General features: G+C 36.2%; 1 protein-coding gene across 4 annotated transcripts in view; it reads right to left on the bottom strand.

Annotated features, from left to right (window-relative positions):
* Positions 1 to 14,693, bottom strand: part of ythdc2 (YTH domain containing 2) — a 32,455-nt gene that overhangs the window by 3,571 nt on the left and 14,191 nt on the right. For all 4 annotated transcript variants that reach the window (XM_088435798.1, XM_088435800.1, XM_088435801.1 and 1 more), the window contains exons 14-29: positions 14,001 to 14,179; positions 13,549 to 13,645; positions 12,500 to 12,587; positions 12,220 to 12,300; positions 12,045 to 12,127; positions 11,110 to 11,215; positions 10,912 to 11,025; positions 10,554 to 10,826; positions 9,102 to 9,228; positions 8,751 to 8,956; positions 7,721 to 7,904; positions 5,553 to 5,647; positions 3,807 to 3,923; positions 1,766 to 1,905; positions 1,175 to 1,349; positions 404 to 610 (exon numbers count right to left, since the gene is read on the bottom strand). In XM_088435798.1, the coding sequence (XP_088291924.1) occupies positions 404 to 610; positions 1,175 to 1,349; positions 1,766 to 1,905; positions 3,807 to 3,923; positions 5,553 to 5,647; positions 7,721 to 7,904; positions 8,751 to 8,956; positions 9,102 to 9,228; positions 10,554 to 10,826; positions 10,912 to 11,025; positions 11,110 to 11,215; positions 12,045 to 12,127; positions 12,220 to 12,300; positions 12,500 to 12,587; positions 13,549 to 13,645; positions 14,001 to 14,179 (2,272 nt within the window). The remainder of the gene's footprint in view (positions 1 to 403; positions 611 to 1,174; positions 1,350 to 1,765; positions 1,906 to 3,806; positions 3,924 to 5,552; positions 5,648 to 7,720; positions 7,905 to 8,750; positions 8,957 to 9,101; positions 9,229 to 10,553; positions 10,827 to 10,911; positions 11,026 to 11,109; positions 11,216 to 12,044; positions 12,128 to 12,219; positions 12,301 to 12,499; positions 12,588 to 13,548; positions 13,646 to 14,000; positions 14,180 to 14,693) is intronic.

Below are 14,693 nucleotides of genomic sequence, written 5' to 3'. Positions count from 1 at the left end.
CAACACACGTTCCAACATATGACATCATCCAAAACATACAAACAACACAAAATAAATAGTATTATTGTGATGATGATTTTTAACCTTGCACAAGAAAAACATTTTACTTGTCCAAGTCGCCTCAATGCAAAATGAGAGAAAAAACACACTATAAGCTATAATGGGCCAAGATTACTGTTTTGCCTTCTCTGGCTGCTAACAGTCCTCCTTTTCACACCGCACTCAAGACAGGAATGACTCGCCACATAGCTAAATTGCAATTAAGAAAATTGTGTTTTATAAAATCCTGATCATTAAAAAAAAAAAAAAAATGCAATCAATAGTTCAAGCCCATTGACTGCAACAGAAAGTTTAAATTTGATCTAGACATTAAAATAACTTTCAAAACTTAAATTCAATATACCTGGAAGTGACCAGATCCTTGAACGGAAAAGATGAGGATGACTTCCTTTTCCATGAAGGCCTTGGTAAGTTTGGTTTCATTGCTTGGGATGGTGGACCAGATGCCTTTCTGCTGAGAAATTTCTATGTTCCTCAGGTTGCTGCTTTTCATGATGAAGTAACGAAATGATGAAAGGGCTGTTTGGGGTATCACCTGTTTTGTGCAATGCTGAGAATACATAGAACAGATAAACACTTTTATTACACAATGGTTTGCCAAATTGCACTGTGGAAAAACCCAAATAAGCTCATATTCTTATTTTTAAAAACTCAAATTAGACCCTTGAGTTAACTCTTCAGAACCAAGCACGTGGTCATGTAAACATGTTTGGGTTACCTACTTTAACTGAAACATTAAATTGTGTTCAGCGCATGCTCTGTCCGCATAAAATCTGTGTCTCTTAGTACAAAAGTGTTTTTAATGTGGTGCTATGCGGCAATCCTATGCGGTCGACTGACTGCCTTGTTGCTGTGACTTGTATCATGGCTGCATGTGTGGTTCTTGTATTTAAAAGAAAAACATCCGCATCATCAATAATTTAAGGCTTGCTCTATCGCTTGTTTACTTGTATGCAGGCAACACTGCTTCGCTACATCACTTAAGAAATATATAGCTTTTGGTTTTGTGCTTCTGAAAGGTGCAACTGGAGGACTTTTAAAATTAAAAAAAAAAATACAAGCAAATTATATTAGCCTACGGAGAGACAGTTCAGATATTTTATTTTGGAAATACCTTTTCTGAGAAAGAAGAGAATGGGTTGCCAAACTGACTGTCCAAGCTCACAGAGGAGGCAGAGGTGCTGGTGAAGAGACGTTGCTCCATGAGATGTTTTTTGCTAATTGAAGACTTATTGCTGCGACATGGTTTCCTCTGACATTTGCCTGAAACTGCAGGCACGCTGGAGCCTCTAAGAATGAGTTGGAATGGGACGTGGTATAGGGGGTTAGAGGGTTGGAGTTACAGTGATTAAATGATGAAATTAGTCAAAATCATGCTTGAATTTGTATACAGTATACTGTACTTAAGCCAATCAAAGATTTAAAGCTATGAATGCAAAAACAATTCAGCATTCTTGTACATGAATTGTATATTTGCAAAGGGATTTAAAATATTGTGATTAAAATGTCACTTAAAATGTAAGGACTTGTCAATTCATAAAATGGTCTAAACAATACATACTGCATGAAATTTGATAGTGCATGAATATGCATACATAAAGGCCAGTAGGAACTAATGAATGGATTAAGTGCAAGGACTCCTGCTGAACTTGCACAAACCGGGGTATAAAATGAAGTTATTGACAGGTGGATAGTATCTGCGTACCTGTCGTTGGTGGTGGTGTGGGAAATCCTTTTGCTGCAATTAGAATTTTGGAGGAGCTTCTGTGTCATGAAAGGCCAAGGACGCTGGCCTATCCCTGTTGGCTGCTTCAAGCCTGCTTCATGCTCTGCTGTTGTAAGCACCTACATCATGCCATTTTGTTAGTAAAGTGTATCTTGAAGACAGTTTTTCCAGCACTAAAGGAGACATACTATGTGTATTTCTCACATTTAAAATACACCTTACAGTATTTTTTTTCTTCTTTAAATCAAACCATGGGATAGGCCTTGTTAAGTAAAAAATGTCATTGCAGGTGGAATGATATTGCTATATCTTCCCTCCTTCCTCCCTCCCTCATGTTTATCTGACAGAAAAATCTGAACTAAAATTAACCCATAATGTTTAGATGTAGGGCTGCACAATTAATCACATTTTAATCTTGATCATGATACTGGCTGCCACAATTAATTAAGCTAATAAAGATCCTCAGTGATATTAAAATTTTAAAAAGTAAAGCACTTTTCTTTTTTTTTTATTACAAGTCAAATCAAATACCGTATTTTCCGCACTATTAGGTGCACCGGAATATAAGGTGCACCCTCAATTAATGACATTTTAAACATTTTTCCATATATAAGGCGCACTGCATTATAAGGCACAACAGTAGAAGCAGTCAAACTTTATAAGTAGATTACAAACCAGCTTTCTGACAACTTCATTCAGTCCCAAAATGAATAAACAACTGTCTTATGTTTTATTTTATTAGTATTTCCGTGACAGCTTATCTTTTAACAGCAAGGTATAACAGTGCAACATTTATATCAGGGAAATTTTACTCCAGTGCAATCACAATCTAGTGATACTGAAGTAATGGCAATAATAACTCAAATAATAACTCTAAACTCTCAATAGCATCATAACTCACTGTCAATATGACCAAACTTGTTCAACTGTAAACACACAAAAGAAAAAGGTAAAGCTAACTTTATCAGTTAATTCCCCATCCACGAATCCCAATCTCAATATTGATCCATATATAAGGTGCACCGGATTATAAGGCGCACCATCAGCTTTTTAAAAAAAATAAGGCTTTTAGGTGAGCCTTATAGTGCGGAAAATGTGGCACATCTCATCCTACCACCAGGGGGCAATGTTTCCCACGTTTGAATGACAAAAGCCTCAGCTTTGCTCACCTTAATAAATTATTTGCCTGTGTGAAATAGCATATAGTTTCTCACCTGACTCCTAATATATACTGTACTAGATGTCAATTGAAACCCATTTTGAAATATCCGAAAAATGTCATAAGTTTGGTTTGAAATGACAGAAAATGACATTTTAACAGCAAAGTAGAACAGTGCAACATTTATATCAGGGAAATTTTACTCCAGTGCAATCACAATCAAGTAATACTGAAGTAATGGCAATAATAACTCAAATAATAACTCTAAACTCTCAATAGCATTATAACTCACTGTCTTTTTTTTTTTCATTGGTTTGCACTCAGCAAGTAAGTTAGCTGTGTTGGCCTGTTTGCCAAGTTTTTGCCATGTCTTGTGAATTTGTTTTAATTTTTATCTTATTTATTTATTTTAGTTTATTATTATTTGTAAGTATCAAGCCTTGAAGCCTTGAAGCACTACAGATACATGTTTGACCATACATGTTGAATAATTGTGATTTCAATATTGACCATAATATGGTCATATCATGATTAATATTTTTGGTCATAATCGTGCAGCCCTACTTAGATGGTATTGACAGGGGATAGGACATGTAATGTTTTTCTCTGCAGCATTATTATTATTATTAGACTACACAGAGAACTATGACCAATATTGTTGGGAAACAGTATGGGATAAGGTTTTATGCAGTGCAGTTTTGCAACACTAATAATAGACAAAGTATTTTTTCACATGTACATGTAAAATGTAGGCATCTGCTCAGACAAGGGTGTGTATGGACAAGCTCAGGGGAAATTGGACAACAAGTGTTACAAGAAAAAAACTCGACAAGTGTTTATTAAAAAAAAAAAGTGACTTACAGAAACTAGGACTTCAATGGTCATTTCATCTTGTTGAGAACAAGGTTTTGACAGAGCACAAATTCTCTTGAAAAGATTTTGCCACTTGCTCCTTAGGTCAAACAGCAGTTCTGCTGACTGAAAGCATATTGCAAAGTCATACTCATAATACAGCCTGGAGGTAATGAATGAAAAAACGCCTAGCATGCTTACTTCAAAGAATCATTCAAAGTTAACCATTTAGGAAAAACTATCAAATTTACAATAGTTTAATTGACATGTTCTTTAGTCATAACTATTCATAAATGTTCATTTTATTGAGGACACAAACAACTATGAAAAGTACTGGCTGAGTGCATGGCTGTTCATTCCAGTATAGTTATTAAGACAATGATAAAATAGTATTGGTTGAAACTGACAGCGAGGAAAACAAATCATGAACTGCGAGAGGAACAATGTCACAGCTATCGGTACTTAAATTTTTCACAAAAGGGGATTTTTAACCATATCAAATCTATGTCTCAGATGTAAACAAAAAAATGTGTTGTGCAATCTACAATCTGACTGAAGTTAATGAAAAAAAGAAAGAAAATGCCAAATCTACAATATGCATTCATTTTCATACTTACATCAATTTCTTGCATAATGTCTTTTACTTTGCTTCATCCATTGTTCATCTTTATTACTTATATCTTGTCTTCAGGTGTTTAACTTAGTTTAAGCTTGACGCTTCCGCAAAATCTGCGTGTCAAATGACGTTATTTAGGCAACTACACCCCTCCACGCAGTCCACGCAGAACAGATTTTCCGCAACGTGTAACTTTCTGATTTTTTTTTTTTTTTTTTTTACGACGGACAACATGGCGGATGAACGATTGCTTTTGGGAGTTCAGTTCGCTGGTAAAAAATCCTTTACGATTTGTCTCAAAAGGAATACAGTACCGTGATCTAAATACCGTAAACAACTCCTGGCGAGCACCATGTTGGGGATGAGAAGTTTGTTTAGATCTTTGAGTCGACTAGGATTCTCTACCCCTGTTATAGAGGAGTGTTGTTTGTATGCTGTAGAGTCCAATTACCGCCACCTAGAGTATGGGTGAATATTGCCTGACAGCGGGGGGAAAGCCAATGAGGGTATAATGTGGTGCAAAACGCGTGCCGGCGCGTCAAGCATAAACCAAGTTAGACTCTCGCTGCAGGCTAGTTTTCGCCGTGGTGAATTTCAGTGCAATGCAAATGCTGAAAAAACATTTCGTATTATGCAACAGGGTTTTTTTTTCGTTTTGTGAGGAAGTAAGAAAAGGGGAAAGGCTTTAATGCATGGATTTATTTGCACAGTTCGGGATTTTTTTTTTGCACACGCAGGTTTCGTTGTAGAGTTTTACTGTAATGTAAGTCACTGTGCGCATTAACCGACAAAGCAGCAGACCTTGTTCTATACCTTCTCCTAAAGTCATGACTCGAAAAAATACTACCTTAGTTTGTACTCTGACATGCATTGTCCTCTTTCGGCCAATAATAAGACAATTGACTGATTTTTACCACAATTGGACTCCAATTACGAATGGGTACCAAATGGGCCTGAAATTTACTTTAACCTTTCTTGGTAAAAGGCTATGAATGCTTTTATTTGTTATTATTTATTTATCTATTGTTTTTAACATTTTGAAGTTACAAAAACCTCTGAAAAGGTTTTTTTTTTTTTTTTGTAATTTAAAAAAAATTAATTTCTAACAAATATTTGTAAAACAAAGTACTTTTCCACACCTCGCGATTTGTCTGGAAGATGAGCCAATCATCAATTTGTAACTCAGTGACGGTGGCCTCCGTCTCACTGTCACTCATGTCATCCACTGGACTCTCTGAAGGATGGAACATAATGGCAAAGAGGCAGCATCTTTAGAGTCAAATACAAATTGAACTAAATAAATCTTACTGGAGAACAACTTGTCAATGAAATAGATGGACAACAAATATGCAGACTTGTTTAACTTTGAAAAAATGTTCATGTGACCCTAGACAGTTAAAAGTGTGCCAAAAACCTGATTTAGAGATCAGAACATGCTTTTCTTTAAACAGTCAATATTATTATTCCATGCAAAACAAGAAAGGAATGTATGATAAATAACTTACTGAAGATGTCAAAGGTATGAAGTAAAATAAATATTATAACAATACAGTGGACCCCTGGTGTTCAACATCCCTGCCTTACGTTTTTTTCAGCTTACGACGTGATCTGAGACATTTGTTCGTCCCCTCTTTATGGTATTTTTCCCGCTTTACGTCAAAAACAACTGTCATGAACCTAGAGGTTGGATGTTTTTGTTTTGTTTTGTCTCCATCTTCAGGCGTTTTTAGGTAATTGCTCTTATTTTCTGGTTCAGTCAAACTGCCTACGCTGCAACGCGTCACTCAGATGCTGGTCTGCTATTGGTCTGCGTCACGATACCCTAAGATAATGGTCTGCTTCACTATCAAAATGGCGACATGCTATGGACTGGATTGCGTCTGAGTGCTGAAAATAACTATTTATTGTGCATTTTATACTTACTATATTATTCTGATACCATTTGTTAATATGTATATACAGTTTTTATATTTTTACCTGGAGTTTTACAGCCATTCATGAGTTAACATAGCTTGGATTGCCCGCCATACGGCGAACTCGCGTTACGATCCCAGCCCTCGTAAACCGGGGGCCCACTGTATACAATATTCAACTGTGAAGAGTAGGGATGGGTCGATAACCACATTGGCATTATATCGCAATTTTAAGTAACTTATTTAAAACCATCCAAATCTATCAAAACTGGTAAGATTTGTTTTTTTCCTTGCACGTTGTATGCCTTAATGAGCACCTTAACAGAAGTTTTTTTTTTTTAATCATTTTTAAAATAAAATGAACACTGGAAGTAAGAATAGTATTAAAGTATTAAAAAGTATTAAAAGGTAAACGTTTGGCAAAAAGATTTACAAAGCAGGCTTTTGTCACAGAGAAAACTCTGGATTTATTGACAAAAATATTAATTTAACGGAGAAGCCCATTTGAATTTCTGCAAATGCAATCTCTAAAATGTAAAAATTGTAATCAAAATGTATGAAAATAATGGATTAGTAGACTATGTGAACTGTTGAAATTTAAATGTGCCAAAACTAGACTTTTCTACCAAAATGGACTGTTACATCAGTGGTTCAAGATTCAAGAGTTTGAATGTCATATGTAGAGTAGTTAATATATATATATATATATATATATATATATATATATATATATATATATATATATATATATATATACACACACACACACACACACTGTACACATGTAATTGCACTTATTTACTATTGCCGTCTGCTTCCATGCAATGCGTGACTACAATGCTGGTTTTATTTATGATGTTTTCTGATTGTGTACATGTATATTATATATACGTAGCACTTACTATACTATTTTGGTACCAATTTTTAATATGTATGTACAATTTTGATGTTTTTACCTGGGGTTCTAAACGCATTAGCTATTTAGCATAGGTTTGGATTGCCTGTCATACGACCAATTCGCCTTACGACCCCAACCGCGGAACGGATTAATGTTGTAACACGGGGGCCCACTGTGTATATATGGCAGGCAATACAAACCTATGTTAAGTTTGTATGAACTGAACCGGCGTGGGTTCTCTGGGCACTCCGGCTTCCTCCTACACTCCAGAAACATGCTTGCCTGGTGTATCGGACACACCAAATTGTCCTTAGGTGTCATTGGGTGAACAGAACGGTTGTTTGCCTCTGTGTGCTCTGCAATTGGCTGGCAGCCAGTTCAGGGTGGATTTAGTGAATGTTGCAGAAAATGTAGGTACAAACAGCGCATTTATCTGTGTTTTTGAATTAAGGTACATGTGTACTGTATTTCTTTAAGTTAAGCGAGTTAAAAGTACCTTTCTGAACAGGAGCCTCAAGCAGGACAGAGCTGAGATGTCCAGAGCCACCTGCAAATATGGCCACAGTGATGGCTGTCACCACAGTACAATAACGAACACTGGCAATCCTGTGGCCTCTGCTCATTTCATCATAAACCAACCAGTCTGTGGGAAGGGCCTGTGATAGTTTAGAAGCACTATCCTGGAGAGAATAAAAAAGGTGTTTTATTTACAGTACTACAAACCCTAATTGAAATGAAATTTGGATGTTTTGTAAAATGTAAATGAAAACAGAACAGACAGGATTTGGTTGAACACTTTTTTGGGTCGGTACATTTTAACAAAAGTTGTGGATTTATGGTTGTCACAATTTGAATATTGTAGGTTCATATGACGTAAACACCCAAGATATACAGATGACTTGTTGTAAGAACTGCCCACAACAAAAGAGTGGCATGCATGCATTCATTCACGATCTTAATTGCTTATCTTCATGAGAGTCACAAATAGGTCAATTACTTTAAATAACTTTAAAAGATAGACATCCCCTAGATAGCAGTGCTCTTTTGTCGAGCTGCTGAAGCTCTTTACAGTCGTTGGTTGCCATGCAACACAACTTTCCTGCTCGTTTTAAATTCAGATACCAATGGGTATATAACATAGACAGGTTTTTTTTTTTTTTAGTTTGATTCACTGACATTCCAACCACTAGAATGGCGGACGGAGGCCTAGTTATTTGATTAGATATTGCAAACAAAGTGATGAAATTCTAATAAAGTAAAATATCGGTGATTTCATTTTTGTTCTTCATCTAATGTACTTATAGAGAGGTAAAAATCGCATAACGTTTGGATATCTGCAGTTTTGTTTGGTTATTCACACAACCTCCATTTGTGGTCATTTGACCCTAATTCAGTCTAAAGTTGTGGTTGATTAACTACAAGCATTACAGGTGTCTACTAGAATTTTTGGTCTTCCAGAAGATTACCATCGAAAATTAACACCGAAAATAAAAATGTATTCCAAAAGAATAACTTAATCTCCATACCTCCTTGGTCTGGGACTGACTCAACGTGGATGTAGGATGAAAATTAACTTTCTTCTCCTTATTACTAGAGGGCAGGTTTGTCTCAGGGTTAATGTGAAGCAGGTTTGGGTACATGCCAGCAACCAGGGCTGCCTTCACCACTGCCCAGTTTTCTGAGTTGATGTTCATGTCACGTACATCGCCATTCCCATGAGCTCTCACAAAGCCTGGAACAAAATAATAATTATGAAAGGAGAATTTGGGCAAATAAATTGCATTCAAATATTTCAGAATACCTATAAGAAGAAAAGCCAAGAATGAGCTGAGGAGCATTTACGCATTTTAGTGGAAATGAAAATCATTAGAACAAACCAGTTGCCCGAAGCTGTCCCAGGAGCTGTGTTCTCATGCCAAGAATCATCTCCATTGTGGCGTTGGACAAAAAGTTCTTTTCGCAAAAGGACCTCTCCAAGCCCTCACTGTGAGCCTTCTGCCATGCCTGACAAATATAAAGTAGTATACATTGACTGTCCTGCTATCACAAAAAAAAAAATTAGAAAAAGATGTGTTAAAGAAAAAAAAATGAAAACATGACTCCCATATCTCTCTTAGCATCACAATTTGAAATGACATCAACAGGAACCCAAATTAGGAGCACCAGCTACGGAAATTGTCAACAACTTTTTTTTCTTTCTTTTTTTTTTTTTTTTAAAGGAATTCATAAAGTCTCCAAGATCTGTTTTGCATAGCTGGGCAATCTGTGGCAATCTGTTGCTGGCAGAACACCGCCTTTGCTGAATGCTTCCACTCTTTTGGCGAGGGCTTTATGATGTGAAGCCTCATGACAGCTCAAATGAGCAGGCCTGTCTGTAATGACCCCGTCAAAAACCTGCTTCAGTTGGGCATTACATCAGTGACTCGTCGCTTTGGCCACCGATTGCTCAGCTCTTCTGATTTGATGATTAAGTTGGAAAAAGTACTTAAAAGTATTAAAATAGATGACAGTATTGGGTCTTGATTAGATGAGGTCACTGTGCATAGAAAAAAATTGCAAAATGTAATCAACATGACTGATTGTTGGAAAAGTGATTGTTACAAGCATCATGTGACTGACTACTGTGTTGCGTTAAATGTACAGAAAACTGCCCGGTGTCCTATTGCGTTTGAATGCACCACATACTTATGATGGCAAAAAAAGCAGAGCCAGATAACTCAAGCTAGTCACTATACTAACACAGCTATGAAAGCCAAATTAAAAATAAAAGCCTCCAATGGCTATTGCATTGTCATCCATGTATGTTTTGGTGCGTTTATTTTTAAGGGCTATCGCAAAAACATTGATATATGATGTGATTTTGCATCTTCCTTAGTAGATCTTCTTTTTTATGGTTCGCCCTTAGTCCAAGGAAAGAAATGGAAGCTCAGAAGTGCTCTCTTTTCTCGACCAACTGAAATGCAATCCAATTGTTGCCTGTCAAGCAGCACCCCTCTCTTTATCCTGTGTGCTCATGTGAAAGTCACACAGATGCTTTCTGGCTGAGGTTTTTGCTTCATCACATCATCCTTTTTTGGACGTTGTTTTGGTTTTAATTGTCTTTTGGCTGAAAACAGTTTTACTAACCAAAATTTTCACTGGCCAAAAATGTAATGCATCTCTAATAAATTATAAAACACAGTATTTGCTGAGGGATGCTCTGAACAGGAAGTTTCAAAAGAGTTAATAATCAGTCACACAATTAACTTACAATTAACTTTTTGAAATGTCTATCGTACATGAATCAGATATTTGTAACTCAATTGAGAAAAAAAGTTAAATAAAAATACCTGGAAAACTCTCAGCATGGCCATGTGATCACTGAAGGTGTTAGAAGAGAAATGTTTACGGCATTGAAGAGCCGCTCTCTTCTGAGAGCCCTGGACAGGAAGAACAAAGGGATCCCGATAACCTAATGTACAGACAATAGTCAAAATGGGATCCAGACACCTCAGGACCACAGCACATAGCACCATCTTTCCCAGATGAGGCTCAACAGGGAGATCAGCCAAATGGAAGCCAAGATCAGTTAGGTCTTCATTCTGGTTCATAGCATCTATTGTCTGATGAAAAAGACGTAGTTGAAAAAAATACTGAAGATGTGTGTGCTGGATTGTTAAGTAATCATTATTGGTCTGTTTTTCTTACCTTGAGCATCTGCAAAGCACTTCTTACAGCATGTGCAGTAGGGGGTTGTGGAGCCTTAGACAAGAATTCAGATACTGGAGAGGGAGTCAACAATTTGGTCTGCAGACATAATTCCTAAAACACAGTATTTATGGAACTTCTGTGCATCCAAAAGGCTCCAAACATACACAATGACATTAAAACTGAAACTGTAACTACCTGCAGAGGCATCCGTAGCAGCTGTGGAACCTGATACTCTTGCATATTGTTGAACCTTAGGTGACTGAAAAGATGGAAGCAGATCCCTGGTCGACAGCGCCCCGCTCTGTGGACATGCTCAAATTTCAATTCCTTATTCAATTTAGTCAAAAATGTATTATCAGTGAATTAATGGACTTGGCTATTTCAAATTTAGGTGAAAAAAATATAAAAGCAATTGAAAGGAAATTGGAATGTTGTTTTTAAACTTAAAAACAGAATACAAATATTTGCAAGACATGTTCAGTGGCTATTTTACGGCTATAAAAATGTCTTGATTTTGTGAAATAAATATCGGCTTTAAAAATTGGGAACGATAATCATATTAACCCTGTAAAACACATATCCGTCGATCTCTAACATTTGCCCAACTTTTGTGGATTCCGCACTATTGCCCACTGAAATCAGTGGCAGATTGTAAATTTCTCTCTCTAAAGAAATGGTTCATAGGCTTGAAAATTATGGTCTCCTTGAGATACCGTAGTGCGCATACTTCAAAATCTGTGGATGTCACTAGAAGTTATTAAATACTTCTGACTGCCACTTTAAAAACATTTCAAAATCAATAATGTTGGTAAAATGCATTTGTCATTTAATTGGTGCATATTTTCTACTTGGTTGTATTTAATGCCTGTGTAGTCACTGTGCTACTATGCATAATGGGTCAGTTGCTTGTCTGTGGAACCTTTTCCTAGATAAAAAAAAAAAAAAAAAAGATTAAATGAAAATGTAAAAATATGATTTTCAAATCATTGTATTGTATTTTAGGTGTGTTTAACATATTGTCTCAACTCATTAGAATTCGATTTGTACAATCTGGGGAGAAGAAATATTTGATTCCACTTGATCACCACTAGAATCATGATTGCTAAAACAAAATCTGAATATTTCTTTACCTTCCTCTTCGCTGAAGAGCACTGGCCTTTGAAATCCAGACTGTCTTTAACATTGAGATGCGACTGATAGTATCAAATGATTTCTGCAAAAGAGGAGACATTTTGTTTGCAGGTACAGCATTTTGTCTATTGATAAACAATGGTTCTTTGTAAATATTTTGTAGAACGTTCATACCTCCTTGACTCTTCCAGAATCGATCACAAAAACAACATCATTGATGGTTATGCTTGTCTCAGCAATGTTAGTAGAAAGAATCTGAATGGGGGCAGAGGGTGCAGCGAAATAAATAATATACAATGTATCTATATTTTGGCTGACTGAAGGCCATTCGACACACAATATGTAGAGCATGTCTCCATTTTTTTAAGTTCAATAGAAAATCCAGTAACCGTGATGATTTTCTTGAGAAAAATACCGTAGATTCTAGCATGTTAATATGGAAACAAATACTTACAATTTTTCTAACATTTGGTGGTGATGATTTCATGGCTTTTTTCTGTTCAATGCTTGGCATGTCCGAATGAAGAGTGAACACCTGGTACCTGAGACAAATAATACGTAGAGCCAAGAAGGTACACATGTCATACAGTGATAAACAGGCTATTTTTGTCCCAACCTTGCTCTTTCCTGATCAAGGAGGTCAAACATAAGTCTCAAAAAAAATTCCAATGATTAACCTTATGTCTGAGTTAAAGGGGAAGCCATGTCCAAAAATATGTTTACAATATGTTCTAGATCAGCAGTCTCCAACCTTTTTACCACCAAGGACCGGTCAACGCTTTAGATTTAAATTGCAGACCGGGGGGACTGCTGCTGCTGGTTACTCTAAAAACCACATCATCCTTCTCACTATGTATGTAATATCAACAGCGGCCAGAAGCAGCGGCAAAATAAAAAAACAAAGATCAAGCAAAAATGTATGAACTGTTAAACTAAATCATTTCCAAAACATTATTTCGGGTGCAGCCCACGCAGCCAGGTACCAGTTGATCCACGAACCAGTACCCCCCCCCAAATAATAAGCCATTTTGCCACTTGATGCCATTTTGCCACTTGATACTGACTAAAAATGGCATCAGAGTGCCTGAAGGCTGGGATAATCAATCACAAGAAATTTTCTTAGGTTCTATTATGTCATTTTAAGGATATAACGCAGAACCTGGGAATCAAACGTGCCAGCAGAGTTACCTAAGCTAAATCAACAGTGTTTGATGAAATGGGTTCCAAAACATTTGGAATTCTAAAACTCTAGGCTTACCAATATACCTTAGAGTTCAGATTTCTTTTTTTTTTTTTCTCAGAGAAATATGCTACATTTGAATAAATACATCAGTGTATGAAATGAAAAATCTACTTGACTCTAAATATCTTTATTTGTACCCACAAACAGTTTAGTGTTTTTTTCCGTTTAAGTATCTCAACATAAAACATGTGACCTTTCATTACTACAACAATTTACTGAGCTGTTTTTGAAGCGCTTAACCAAATTCTTTTATACTTTACCTTGAGGAAAAGGCAGAAAATCTCTTGTCATAGTAGAGGACACGGTCTCGGAGTGACACAATGTCATCATAACCAGGTAGAAAAATTAGCACTGCACCTAAGACAAATAAATACAATAAAATTTAGGGGGTTAGGAAGTACCGTACAATGTTTCTTGAAAGTGGTATAATACCAGGTAAAAATAATAATAATAATAATGATGATCTAACCCTTTACAAACCAATGTCTCCCCTTTTTGCATACTAATATAAAAGCATTCTGTGAAGATGAGGGTAGAGATTCTTGTGTTTAAAAAAAAAAAGACTTTTTATATGCAAAAGACAAATCATAAAAGGTATTGAGAAAACAATTGTGCAGAATGTGGAGGTAAAATATAACTTGTTCTCTGTAATGTGATAAGCCAGAATTTACAATTATTATTTAGGGCTTTAACAATTTTCAGAGAAACACACCATCACATGTGGTTGAGCAGATCTTGTGCAACAGGTCCATAATGAGATCTAAGTCTACAAACTCATCATCAAAGTTGTGGTGGTACAATTTGAGCAGGTCCTGGTCTTCGGTGCGCTGCTCAGCACTGGCACACTGAACTAGAGGGGACTCAATCTGGTCTGTCATCGTTTTAATGGCACTGCACAAACAAAGACACCTGTGAGAACATGTTTATTTCTGTATGTGTGATTTAGAGTAGATATCCGAATACAATATTGACTTCAATACTTTGCCTGAATTAAACTGATAGAGATGTTTCACATTAATTATAAAATAGATTGTTTTATTTATATACATAAGTATAGGCAAATAAGACCAAGTTTATGCACCGGGCTGATACTTGGCCTTGTTTCAAGGTATCAGTAATCACGATTGCAGCTAGTACTAGTATCAGCTGCTCTCTTGGAGCAGTTTTTACAACCACAAACTAAAAACTTCAAATTGGAACAATAGTAAATTGCCATTAATTTCATGAAATTTTAAGGAAAAAGCTACGTTGAAATGAATTTCATTTCTTTCAAATTATCTGTCAGTGTTTAGTCAGGGAATTTTTTTTCTCTCAAAAAAGGTTTCGGTACTGGTGACTACTCAAGAAATTAAGATTAGGTTGGTATGAAAAAAAAAGTGGCAATCAACATCCCTAACTATATGTA

This window comes from Hippichthys cyanospilos, chromosome 15 (assembly GCF_059441005.1).
Source record: "Hippichthys cyanospilos isolate Australia breed blue-spotted pipefish chromosome 15, RoL_Hcya_1.0, whole genome shotgun sequence".
NCBI lineage: Eukaryota > Metazoa > Chordata > Actinopteri > Syngnathiformes > Syngnathidae > Hippichthys > Hippichthys cyanospilos.
The sequence above is the reverse complement of the archived record's forward strand: the minus strand, read 5'-3'. Positions and strand labels throughout refer to the sequence as shown.